Here is a 12531-nt window from a genome sequence, read left to right on the forward strand (position 1 = left end):
CAACCCCCTAAACTTATTAAAACTTGCTGACAACCTGTTGGAAAAGAACTCAGATGTCCTTGAAGGAACATAAAAAGAATCCTGGAAAAAAATTGTAACTCCTTTAGGAAAGTAATCCTGCAAGAGTATTTTTCAGATGGATGATGTGTATTGGAATGTCAAATTACATCGTCCCCATCAAATAGGATAAATTAAAATCTATGAACATTCAAACTGTAGTTCCTTTTAATTCAATTCAATTCAATTTCAATTCAACATACAATGTCCTGCTGATGGAAATACTCACTAAAGCACTAAATGTGTATTAATCCGCTGCTGAAAAGAAATAGTCCCTGATGAATGTTTACTCCTGTTTGAGTAACGTTAGCTAAAAACTACAGTGCCTTAGATAATTATTTAGCTCTTTTAAACCGTTTATCTTATTATTTAAGATTTACGGTTTCAAAAGGAACCAATGGGCTTGAGGTTGGGTGCCACAGACAGGGAAGTCAGAAAGTATATAGAGATGTAACACAATGATGGTTTTTGTGTTATCATAAGATTTGTTGACAACAGGAAAAAAATGTAGAATATTACCTGCCTCGTCTTGTCAGCATGCAAGGCACTGCAGAGTAAAAATACGCCACATGGACAATAGACAATTTGTTGAAGTGTGTGATGCTGCCACCAAGGAGCGCCAAAGTCACAACATTTCAAATGCTGCACACGTTGGCTTCAAATCAGAGAAATATTCGTTCTAGCACAATCAAAAACAATTCAACTAATTAATATTCTTGCGATAACATTGAAATAAATGAATATGAATGGTGTTGTTTCCCTCATCTCGGCAGAGTGTTTCAGCGTCTCTCAGCTCATTGTTTGGTTTTAGTTCACGGTCACTTTCATAGAGTGTTGTTTTCATCCGCAACAAGCAGCTGCTTTAGAAACACTGTAGACTGCAAAACTTTAGAAGACAGACAGACTAAGTTAGCAACTGGCTGGTTAAGTTATAATAGCAGATCAATTAGCAGCTAAAGAGCCAGATCTTTCCCTCAGGAGGTGGTGGAGACCAAAACAGAGCTAATAGAGAGTTACATCTTACATCTGCCAGATAAACAGAAACAAATGAACGTGAATGTTGCTTTGTGACTGCTGGAAGTGGAAATTGGTAGCTGTATGCTAACGTATCACTTTTTTTTTTTTTACAACAATATAAGCAGAAAAAATTAATTACAGAGTGAAAGCAGTGGAGAGGTTTATTTTGAAGGCAGCTATCCACTCCTTCATGTTATTTCAGGAGAGAGAGGAAGACGGAGCAGAGTAATATGTGCATTTTGTCCCACTGGGTACAGCTGCTACAAAGCTGATTAGCTGTGGTCGACCACCAGCTGCTGGTTTTTCATCAAAATGGGATAAAAAATTACTTTCATCCTTCTGCAGGATGTTTCCTAAAGCGTTATCTCCTGGATTTGAATTCTTCACATACTGAATTTGATACAGAATCTAAACTTCTTCTGAGCTTTGGGTTTACAAAGATTTTTTTCTCACAAACACACATATACTCACCTACACACACACACACACACACACACACACACACACACACACACACACACACACACACACACACACACACACACACATATAGTGCAGGAAAACTGTAATTACATTTAGCTAAAAGCCAATCCTGTTCCTTTGGACAGAGCATTATGGACATTACTTCGATGTTTTTCAGAAATTCATAATTCAAGATTCATGAGCTCATCACTTTAGTCACTTTACCTTTATATACTTTTATTTACTGTTTTACTTACTGATTTACAGCCTACATTTATACTTCTCATTATGCATAGCCCAAATATTTGTTAGATCCCTGTTTGTATTAGTGTATTCATTTTGCAATAACTGTCTAACTCTTAATTTATCTTCTGCATTGTTTTTTTTTTTTACTTTTTAAGAGCATTGTTAGAGTTAATCTGAGGTCTCATATCTTCATTACCAACGACCAGTTTCCTGTAATTGTTGTGCCCATGACAAGAACTTGAAACTTGAGTCTTTACTAAACAATCGTCACCTGTGCTGAGCCTCTGAAGGAATCAGAGCGCCCTCCTGTGGTACTTGGTTGAAAGCGCAGGATTGGATTGGCCTCCCAGTGTTGAGCAAAGTGTGTGTGTAAGTGTGTGTGTAGGTGTGGGTGTGTGTGGGTGTGAACAGGGTGACGCACTCTCCTCTACATTTAAAAACGTGAGCAGGCAGGAACAGGCAAAGCTCAACTGCACAAGATCACACTGAACAGAATGGACACAGACAAGAAAAACACGACTCTAAGAGAAGGATTCCTGGTGAAAAGGGTAAGACATTTTACATAAATACATATAATGAAATACACATAATTATACCGATGCGGTAACCATACTTTTATTTATTGAAATAAGTTTTGGCTATTACTTAGGCTCATATAATGTCATACTATCGTAAGACATACAACAGCAAGAGAGAAGAGATTGTTGTTTTTCTGAGAATGTGACACGCTTTTGATCATTTCTGATAATGTGATTTCAGGGTCATCTTGTTCACAACTGGAAGGCGCGCTGGTTCGTGTTGATGCCAGACAAGCTGCTGTATTACAAGTACGAAGGAGGCAAGAGGGACTCGTGTCAGCGAGGGAAAATCCTTCTGCAGGACTGTGTGATAACTTGTCCTTTCCTGGATTACGAAAATCGACCGGTGAGTTATTCCAGACTCCAGTGTTACTTTTATACTTTTCAAGAAGTTCCAAAAGTTGGACTGTCACAACATCAGATTTTCACTGCACCATTATCGAGACCAAAATAACTCACGATAACGATATTATAGATATCTAGAGACATTTTTAAATATATGTTACCTTCAATACCGGTATATTGTGCCACCTCTCATTCAAACCTTGAAGAAATTATTCTTATTCTTAGTTTAAGTAAAGTTTGTCCTCTTTAACTGATTTAACTTTCTCCTTGTGAATTATAGGGATTCAAATGAAATTGTTTTTTTTTTATTATTTAAAGTTTTCTGTCTGATATCCCCATTTATGGAAGAAATTGATGAGGTAAATAAATTATTAAAGGGTATAAAATCACAAAAAAAAATTAATTAATTTGATTTCATTAATTTGATTTGACATAAACATAAATATATTTGCAGAATTGTACACAAGACACAGTAAGATTAAACATATAGACAACTGTACTTTGTGCCATGTCTGCTGTCTGTACTACGATTTCTATTCTGTGTTTTCCTTTGTTTATGTTTTTATTGCTAGAAACCACATTGAAGGTGTGTCTTTACTGAGGCTGAGTGTTGCCTCAGGCTACAGTTGTGGCAGAATCGGTTTGTTGCTTTTTTTGTCTGAATTTGTCATCAGAACTGAACATGAATCTCATCTCTCTTTATGTTTCCTAGTTGGTGTTAAAGCTCCAGACAAAGAATGGGGCGGATCATTTTTTGGAGGCTTGTTCCCGGCAGGAGAGAGATGACTGGGCCGGTGACATCACCGCTGCTGTCGACAAGCTGCGGATGCCTGAAGGTGTGAAGGTGACAAAGCAGCAGGACCCTGCTGGATCCCAGTTACACAACATCAATCTGAGGTAAGTCGACATTTCACCCACACAGGCTTTTATCACACGTTAACGGTGTTTTCACTGTCGCACCCTGCAGACATCTCACTTCTGTCTCTGCTTGTTTATCTCTTTGTCTCTTTTAAAGCAAGGTGTTGGACTCCATGTACGACGTCCACAGTGGCATCAACATGAGCAACCACGTGGAGCAGGGCAACACTTACAGCAACTGTTTCTCAGGTGAGCCTTCAACAACATCTTCAGTCTTCTGCATCGTCTCAGGTGATGTTTGCTTGGAAACATTTTTAAATGCATCCACCTTTTATAATATTTCAGTTTGGTTGTGATCCCTGCATGATGCTCCATGAAATCAATGAGGATGAAATAACAATAATAAATGATCTGCTTGTTTCATGCAGAGTGACTTATTTCAAAGAAGCTTCAACATAAGATTAAAAGTTATGTACAGCAACATAATTGAATTAAATAAAAATAGGATACAGTTTTAGTGCAGTGATATTTTTTTTTATCATGGTACTTTGGGCAGTTTGTCTTTAATGTGAATGTCTTGCTTTGTGCACATAATATAGACAGTATATATATCTATATATAATATTTATCTCTACATGTCTTTATCTTACTGTCTATATGAAAATTGGTTTTATATTTGCATGTTTATTATATGCAATAACCCGTTTCAACCTCTATCAATACCTGGCAATACTTTTATGTACATTAGGCTATTTTCTGTCTATGCAGATGTCCGTTTCTGTAAATGTACAGTATTTGAAATGTCCAAATCTATAGCAATGTTTCCCTCTATAGTGTATCAATGTGTTTATGGATCCAGTGCCACATACAGACGTGCACATGTGTGATGTCCCTGCAGGTTCAGCGGTGGTGGACTGGCTGGTGTTCATGCAGCTGACTCTGACCCGTGTGGATGCCATGACGCTGGCCTCGGCCCTGCTGGAGGAGGGTTTCCTGCGGACCGTCGGCCTGAAGAGCGTGGAGGCTCTCCGCACCGCCGGCCTCAGTGAGCAGTTCATGGACGACTCCACCGCGCTGTACAGCTTTGTGAGTACCAGGAAGTCTCTGCGTGCTGACCTCCAGCACTTTATTGCTGCATGATGCCACGCTGAGAATATCCACACAGATTTTCAGTGTTGATCCGTTTATTAAGCAGGACGGAGTAGTATTTAATTCAAACAGCATGTTTGTGTTGTATTACAGTCTGACAGCTTGAAGAAGAGAGGAAGTGTGAAGGCAGAGTCTTCGCTGTCTGCAGTGGAGCTGAGTGGAAAAGTGGTCAAGAGAGGATATCTACTTAAACAGGTAAACACACCGAAAAATAACTGAGTTATTATTATTATTATTATTATTATTATTATTATTAAATAAAGCAAAAGCCCTGACAATAAATACATAATAAATAATATTAAGTACCAATCAGGAAATGTTATGCCTAATTCCTAATTGTAATAAATCAACCATTGATTAAATCCTTTAATGGTTGATCTGGACCAAAATCTTTTTTATGAACAACTTATTAACATTTATAACTGCAGGCTTGAGGGCTTATTGCAAAGTGAGGATCCCATCTGTAAATGGATTACCAACATTTATAAAAGTATTATAAACACAAGCCAAAGAGGGTGTTCACAACCTGGCGATGCCAAAAGTGTTCTTATTTGTACTATACAACTTAGAAGCCTTTTTTATATACTGTCTTTTATGAAGTGGTACTATTTATGTTTTGTGACTTTGACAAATTCATTCATGCGTGATGTGATCAAATAAAGACTCCTCAAACTGACCCTTGGCCCTCCTTCAAACGCAGGGACACAGAAGGAAGAACTGGAAGGTGCGACTGTTTGTTCTGCGTTCAGAGCCTGCTTACCTTCACTATTTTGATCCCACCAAGGTGAGTTTACAGCAGCCAATGCTATGGAGGCCCAACACAAGCCAATACACTATTATACTAAAGACATAAGTGATTCAATTACCTGAGAATCTAAAATACATCTGATCAGATCTGATCACATGGATCTGATTTTACTTACAAACACACTAAATACATGATTTCATGACCTAAATAAATGCTTAAATGTGGACAAGAGGAGATGCAAAACAAAGCAGTTGTTGTCTTTTCCTGAACCTCAGGCTAGTTTTGACTCTGAACCTGTCATTACTTTAAAGTCTCTGTAATTAAATTCCACAAATCTGACTCTTCCTTCCTGTCTTACGCCACTCATCAGGATGACATCAGCCCCGCAGGCGGCTTCTCTCTGCGCTCCTGTCTGGTGTCGTCTCTGGACGATAACGGAGTTCCCTCAGGTGAGTCGCTGTCTGCAACTCCAGTGACCTCAGAAGCTTGAACACTTCCAAACAAAGTTATTCAAGCAAATAATTACAAGACAGGACGAGTAATGAGAAGAAATGGTTTTGTTTTCCACTTTTTTGTCTGACTACTTTATTTTCTTATTTCATTAATTGATGTTAACAACTATTGTCTGTCCATTCAAAACCTGATACGTCTGTTCCCTCCTCAAGATGAACATGGTCACTGTAGTTTAATTTGAGTTAATCCCACGTACAAAGTCCTGCTGCTGCTGTAAATATATACTAGAGCACCAAACTGGAATTGTTCCCAGCTAATGCCTCATTTACTCCTGTTTGAGTAATGTTTGCTAAAAACTACAGTGGACAGCAGGTTTAGGAAATGATTTGCCTTTTATTTGCAAAAGGAAAGTAACATTCCTAACCCTGAGCCACAAACAGGGATAGAAAGTCAGAAAGTACTGAAAAATACAGAACAAGGCCAGAATTATACTATACTCCTGATGAAATGTAATGTATTTAACATTGAAGTTACTGTTGTTTATGCGTCATCATTCATTCCGTTTACATTGACACATCTTCCTTCAACAATTGGCTTTCCGTATTGAATCGTAACAGCACTAATTCTGCTTCGTCTGTTCGTCAATCCTAATGCAGTTTTACTTTACTGACTCTGATTTTTTCCTCCCACACAGGTGTAAAAGGCAACATTCAAGGCAACTTGTTCAAAATCATCACCCAGTCAGACACACATTACTTCATGCAGGCTCCGACCCAGCAGCAGAAGATGGACTGGATAGATGCGATCAGGAAGCTGACATAGAGCGGTTCAAACTCTTTGAGATATTAACTAGTTCAGTTATTCAGCTATGAAGAAATATTTACACATTCCATGAATGTATACTGTAGCAGCAAAGTGGGATCATGCAATTTAAATTAATTTAAATGAAAGTGTTAGTGGTCACAAAACATTTCTATAAAATATCAATGCTTTCAGTTTGTTTATTCTGTATTTTTAAGTTTGTGCTCGGAGGATATTTAAAAGCCCAACTAACTAAAAGTTTTGCATGTATTGTACAAGATTTTGTCATTATTAAAACATAAATCATCTTGACTTTATTCTCCACATTCATAGCTCCAGACACTAGTGGTGAAAGTACATTTACTTACACTTGAGTACACTTGAGTATTTACATTTTCTGCTACTTTATACTTCTTTCTTTTTGCTCCATTACTTTTATGTGACAGCTGTAGTCACAAATATTCAGATGAATATTTGATCTAAAGCAACACATTACAGGCTTGTAAAATATATAAATGAACTATTAGACATATTCCAAACCATTTAGTCTTATGACCCCTCACAAAGATAACAGTGTGGTCTTTGTCATCTTTCAGATGTCTGTGAGATACATTTTCCTCTAAACATCTGGTAATACTTATGTACTTTTACTTTTAATTAAACAGGACGTTCACTTGTAGGTGACAGCGCAGGTCTTAACGAGTTGTAACTGTTGGATTCAGTTTCCTCAAAAAAAAAGAAAAAAATCCTTAGAAGGTATTAAACAGTCTTTAATTTAATTCACAAAGCTCTCTTTCTTTGGCATGCCATTGGCAGTCGTATTAGTTATGAAATGTTTCTGTATCTGACTGCGGGATTGTCGGGAAACTGGGATTGTCGTGGCGGTGGATTGTTCACACAGGAGGCTGTGTAATTGTAATCTAGGTGGTATTAAAAGGTCTTAAAAGGTCTGTAACTTGGTGATTGCTGCAGAAAGCCTTAGTGGAATATTGTTTTTTGGTTTTATGTGATACCTTAACAAGGAAAATAATCTGACACTTGGAAAAAGTACAAGTAGAGGCAAGAAAAAGGCCCAATCATCAAGTTTTAGTTCAGACCTGCTGCTCCCAGAAATCACAGAGGGGCACTCCCACCCTACAAGCTGAGTCGAGCCTTTATCAGCTAAATGACTCAAGCTGAGCTGGTGTTGGTTTACAGGCTTGTTCCAGTGAAACCATTAGTGACATAACACCTTAGTGATATGAGACGCTGTACAGTCAGTCTTGGAGTAAATCCAAATACAAGTTACTCGACCACAAAGCGCAAAGCAGCAAAACAGTTAACAACAAAAGTGATTTATTGCAGTGAAATTAAGTCAATATGAAACATTCACACAAAAAGTGCTCGGGGTAAAAGAAAAGTACATGAACCAGTGGGTGTTATTGGCTTTTCAAAGTTGATAATAGTACAAAAACAAAGTGTGACTTAAATCTCTGCAGCGTTGTGTTTCATCTGGAGGCAAACTGAGAGGAATGAAACAAACGGTGTGTGTGTTACTGGCATGCACTAACGTATAGGCTAAGCGAATCGCTTTACATTATTATATACTGAGTCGGGCACAGAATGACAATCAGTTGATTTCAGAAACATTCATCTTCATGCAGGCGCTCGTAAACGTAAGTGCTTTCAAAGGTTAACTCCAGAGGTCTGAGATTCGAATGCACACAGACGGATGCAGCACTCCTTTTAGCAGCGACGCATCACATCTGTGCAAATGTTCATCAGGAAGGGAAAATAGTATAGTTTAGAACACAAATTGCTTCAGTTCTAATCACATTCCTCAGTTGATTTAAGACACAGACGACTGTTACATTCAGTCTAACTTCAAGTCCCCAAACAGGTAATCTAGTGAAGGCACTTAACACGTGATTACGAGGCAGGCGTCACTTTGTTCCCCCACATCCCCATCATGGGTTAATTCATTCAAAGTAATTCTATTCTAACCGTTTGTACTGTTGTCCCCACAACGTGAGGCGCTGGTGCTAGGCCACCTTGGTGAGCTGAAAGTCTCCAAAGACCCGTAAGGCAGTGAGGGAGGCGAGCCGGGTGAGCCGGTGGGTGAATCCGCACAGAGGCTGTCCGTCCACCAAGATGCGAAACTGCTGGTGCTCACAAACTATCTCCATCTGACGGTCAGAGAGGAGAAGTAGAGGAGGAGACGGTCAGTGCTTCATGCTAAAAACACACATATTGTACTGGCCTAAATCGTGAACAGAGAAGTCACAGATTTGCCTGCAGGGTATGAAAAGTTTTATATTTATGCATTAGAAGTTGGTCCATATTTTCTCAATCTGTTTCAATGAAAAGTTTTGGTTATTTTACTTGAGAGATTTCTGCATTTGGGATTATTTTTCTCCTCCTGAACGATGTGCTTGTAGAAAAATATGAAAAAATAAAAAAAAAAGAAATGCTTAAGATTTGAAACCATGTTTTTAGTGTTTTAAGGGCAGAATCTAAAAGCGTCTTGAACAGAGCAGTGAGGTCATGCTCCCTTTAGGTTCAGATGAACTCAATCATAATGGATAATCTTCATTCTCTGCAGCATGAATTCAATTTACAGTAGGTCTTGTTTTTTGATGTCAGGTGATTTCTGCATTTTGATGCAACAAAAATTAAATCAATGGCTGATTATTACTTCCTGTTGTTTGGAGCAGATTTGCCTTTAGAGCATGTTTAAAGATGATTTTGTAATTCAGAGCGTATCTGCAGAAAATAAGCTTAAAGTAACTCCTTGATCACAGACATTACAATCAATAGAAAGAAGTGCAGTAACGGTCTGAGGAGGACCTGGGTGCTTTTTTGTCTTTTTCTTTATTCCTGATTACGTCTTGTCATTTTCATGTTTTTTTTGCATTAGTCCTGTTTGATTTTTCAGCTATTTTTGCATTTGTCTTCCATTAAAAATAACTTGCTCTGAACTACGGGAAGATCTCCAGGAAATCTACTTTTTACAATCTAAAATCATGCAGAGATCAGAGAGGTGAAAAATAAAGGCAGGACAGATATTTTCCTTTTGACCATAATGACTTAATAGTTGAAAATCTTGTGTTCAAGTTTATTAAACTGTGGCCCTCGCCATCAGAGACTCTAAACGTACCTTGAAGGATTCTCCAGGTGCAAACGGAAAGTAGGAGAGGGTAGTTTCAGGTCTTCCCCACTTTCCAGCCAGGCGAGCGTTGCGTTGGACGGCCTTATCCGTGAAGTTCACATTTAAGTGAAGTCCCACATCGCCGTCTGCGTCCTCCTCCTGAGGCTCACTGGACAGAATCACCTCGATGCTGACATCGAGGACGGGACAAAAGTCAAGACATGAGGCTTTACTGCACTATATTTCAGAGGCAAATGTTGTATTTTTACTCCACTACATTTATTTGGCAGCTTTAGTTAAACTTTACAAATCAAAAAAAAAAAGAGAGTACAGCTAAGTCAGTTTACAGAAGATTTGTTCAACTATTTTGATTATCATTTAGAAAATCATTTTATGATTACAGCTTCTGAAATGCAAAGATTTGCCAATTTTCCTTTCGATTATTTACTTTTATGTTTGGTATTTTTGAGGTTTGGACAAAGCAATCATTGTTACGGTGTCACTTTGGGCTCTGGGTAATTGTGGAGGCATTTATAAACATTTTACAAATTTTACAAACCAAACAATAATCACCAGATTAATTTATAATGAAACTAATTATTAGTTGAGTAATATTAGGGATATTCATAGTGATAGAGTGATCAGCAGTCACTTTATTGCATTGAATACTTGTAATACTTTAAGTAGATTTCCTGAATATATCATACATTATTTTACTTAAGCAACATTTTCAATGCAGAACTTTTACTTGTAACAGAGTATTTTTACAGTGTGGTACTAGTACTCTAGTAAAGGTTCTGAATACTTCCTCCACCACTGCTGATATCATGTGGCTTTTCTGTTTGTCTGCCTTATATTTTTCATTATTTTGTATTATTTACTTCTGGTGGAATCAACTGAATTTTAAATCTGTCATTTTCTTTGGAGAACAGTGACATCTTCTGGTCTTTATCACAACTGTGCTGTTGTAATAAGACATTTAATGAAGAAGAGTTGGTAGTAAGTTTAAGAACACAACTTAATAATAAATGTGTTAAAAGGCACGTTTGTTTATTCCTGCAGGAGAATTTTAAAAACTTTAAAAAAGTGTTTGAAGGTACATCTACTTGAATACTTCACTACAACTTTGAGGTACTTTATTTGAGAATACAAAAACTGACAGGGGCCATTCTGCATAATGAATACTATTACTTTTGATACTTAGGTACATTATGTTGCCATTACTTCAGTGCTTTTACTTAACTTTGTATCAGAGCATTTTTATGGGCTATTACTACTTTTACGTAAGTGAATGATTTGAACATTTCTTTTTACAGTCATCATATACTGTGCTCTGTCTTTGGCCCTGATTACATGGACAGCTAAAACATTATAAGCAACAGTATTCTGTAACAATCTGGCATTTTGTAGGGAATTTTGTATTACTGGCTGCTGTATATTATATTATATGTTTGATTTGACATTATCTGGCTACCAAATTGACAAAGAAACATGCTTTTGGCAGCACATTTTGATAGTGGTATCATAAGGACCTGAATCAATGAAGAACTCTGTCACGTTACATGCAGTATTGAGGAAAATGGTCCTTTGAGAACATTTGTCCTTAAAACCTCCCTGATGTTTCTTTAAAAAGATCTGCGTCACAGTTTATTTTTGCACAGTATAATGTATGTTTTTTTTAGGAAGCCTAATTGTCATCTTTTACTGGAACTTGACTGATGTCTGAATGAGTAAATAGCCACTTGATGTTATCAACCCAAAATAATTCCAATGTGACTCAGATTTTCAGATTTCATGGGATTTTGCAGCTTTACCACGCACGTTCACATACCAACCTATAATTAGGAAACGCACTGGCATTACAAAGATATTTTCCCAAAACAGGGACTCGCTGGGTGGTTATGCACTCAAACACAGACTACATCTGTCTGAAATCCTGTTTTATAACCAGCCAGAGCATGTTTTTCCCTCATAACTTTAACTGGCTGCCACGTCATGTGTGCAACAGTAGGCTATATAAATCATTTATAATCCGCTTTTTATTGCAAAAAAAGAAGAAGAAAAAAAAGGTGTGCACTTACCTCTTGGGTTTTTTGTTAATAATTCCCATAACAACCAGTTTCATTGAAGGCCGCAGTCCACCCTTTATCTCTCCGGTGTACTCCCCCTGTGAAACAATAGAGATGTTTCAGGTACAGATGAGCGGTCACACACAGCACGAGGCCTGTACCGCTAAACACACTCGATTACTCCTGCATGATGAGCTGTGATCATGCAGCCTACTGATGTCGGAATCGGCGGTGCGCTGCAACCTATATGGCACCGCTGGGAACAATAGCTTTATTGATCCACGTTCTAAACAATCAGTGACTCGAGCTGCACAAACTATATTTCTGTATATTTCTTTCAGTGAGCCAATGCCGGAGTGAGATATTATACATGATCAGAATTTCATTCATAATTTTCACAGCTATACATACATTTTCTTTCTTGTCCTTTTCTTCCATTCCACTCAGGGCGTGATGCAGTGTGGAGGTTTCGAGCGGTGATGCCAACAGGACTGATTGACTCTGCCTCCAGCTGGAAAACCCCGCCTGTAGTTGTCATGGAGACAGGCTCCGAGGGGGGGGGGTTATTATATTACAAGGTGAATATTTCAGTTCAATACAAATGATTTGGGTAAAAAGTTG

The 12531-nt window shown here is 37.9% G+C and overlaps 2 protein-coding genes across 2 annotated transcripts; one reads left to right on the forward strand and one right to left on the reverse strand.

The window, feature by feature from the left end:
* The first annotated feature begins 2238 nt into the window (after nt 1-2238).
* On the forward strand, nt 2239-7026 carry plek2 (pleckstrin 2). Its single transcript, XM_068721716.1, has 9 exons — nt 2239-2330; nt 2542-2706; nt 3418-3602; nt 3721-3812; nt 4462-4649; nt 4806-4907; nt 5413-5496; nt 5831-5909; nt 6608-7026. The coding sequence occupies exons 1-9, from the start codon at nt 2277-2279 to the stop codon at nt 6733-6735; spliced, it is 1077 nt and encodes a 358-aa protein (XP_068577817.1). The 5' UTR covers nt 2239-2276; the 3' UTR covers nt 6736-7026.
* A 1012-nt stretch (nt 7027-8038) lies between these two features.
* si:ch211-10a23.2 (Galectin-related protein A-like) lies at nt 8039-12408 on the reverse strand. The gene is made up of 4 exons (XM_068721770.1): nt 12322-12408; nt 11923-12008; nt 9851-10031; nt 8039-8879 (listed from the first exon to the last, which is right to left on the reverse strand). The coding sequence occupies exons 1-4, from the start codon at nt 12346-12348 to the stop codon at nt 8736-8738; spliced, it is 438 nt and encodes a 145-aa protein (XP_068577871.1). The 5' UTR covers nt 12349-12408; the 3' UTR covers nt 8039-8735.
* Between the last annotated feature and the right edge of the window lie 123 nt (nt 12409-12531).

The sequence above is a fragment of the Cebidichthys violaceus genome, unplaced genomic scaffold (assembly GCF_023349555.1).
Source record: "Cebidichthys violaceus isolate CVI_PGR_0920_01 unplaced genomic scaffold, fCebVio1.0.p SCAF_28, whole genome shotgun sequence".
In the NCBI taxonomy this organism is placed as follows: domain Eukaryota; kingdom Metazoa; phylum Chordata; class Actinopteri; order Perciformes; family Stichaeidae; genus Cebidichthys; species Cebidichthys violaceus.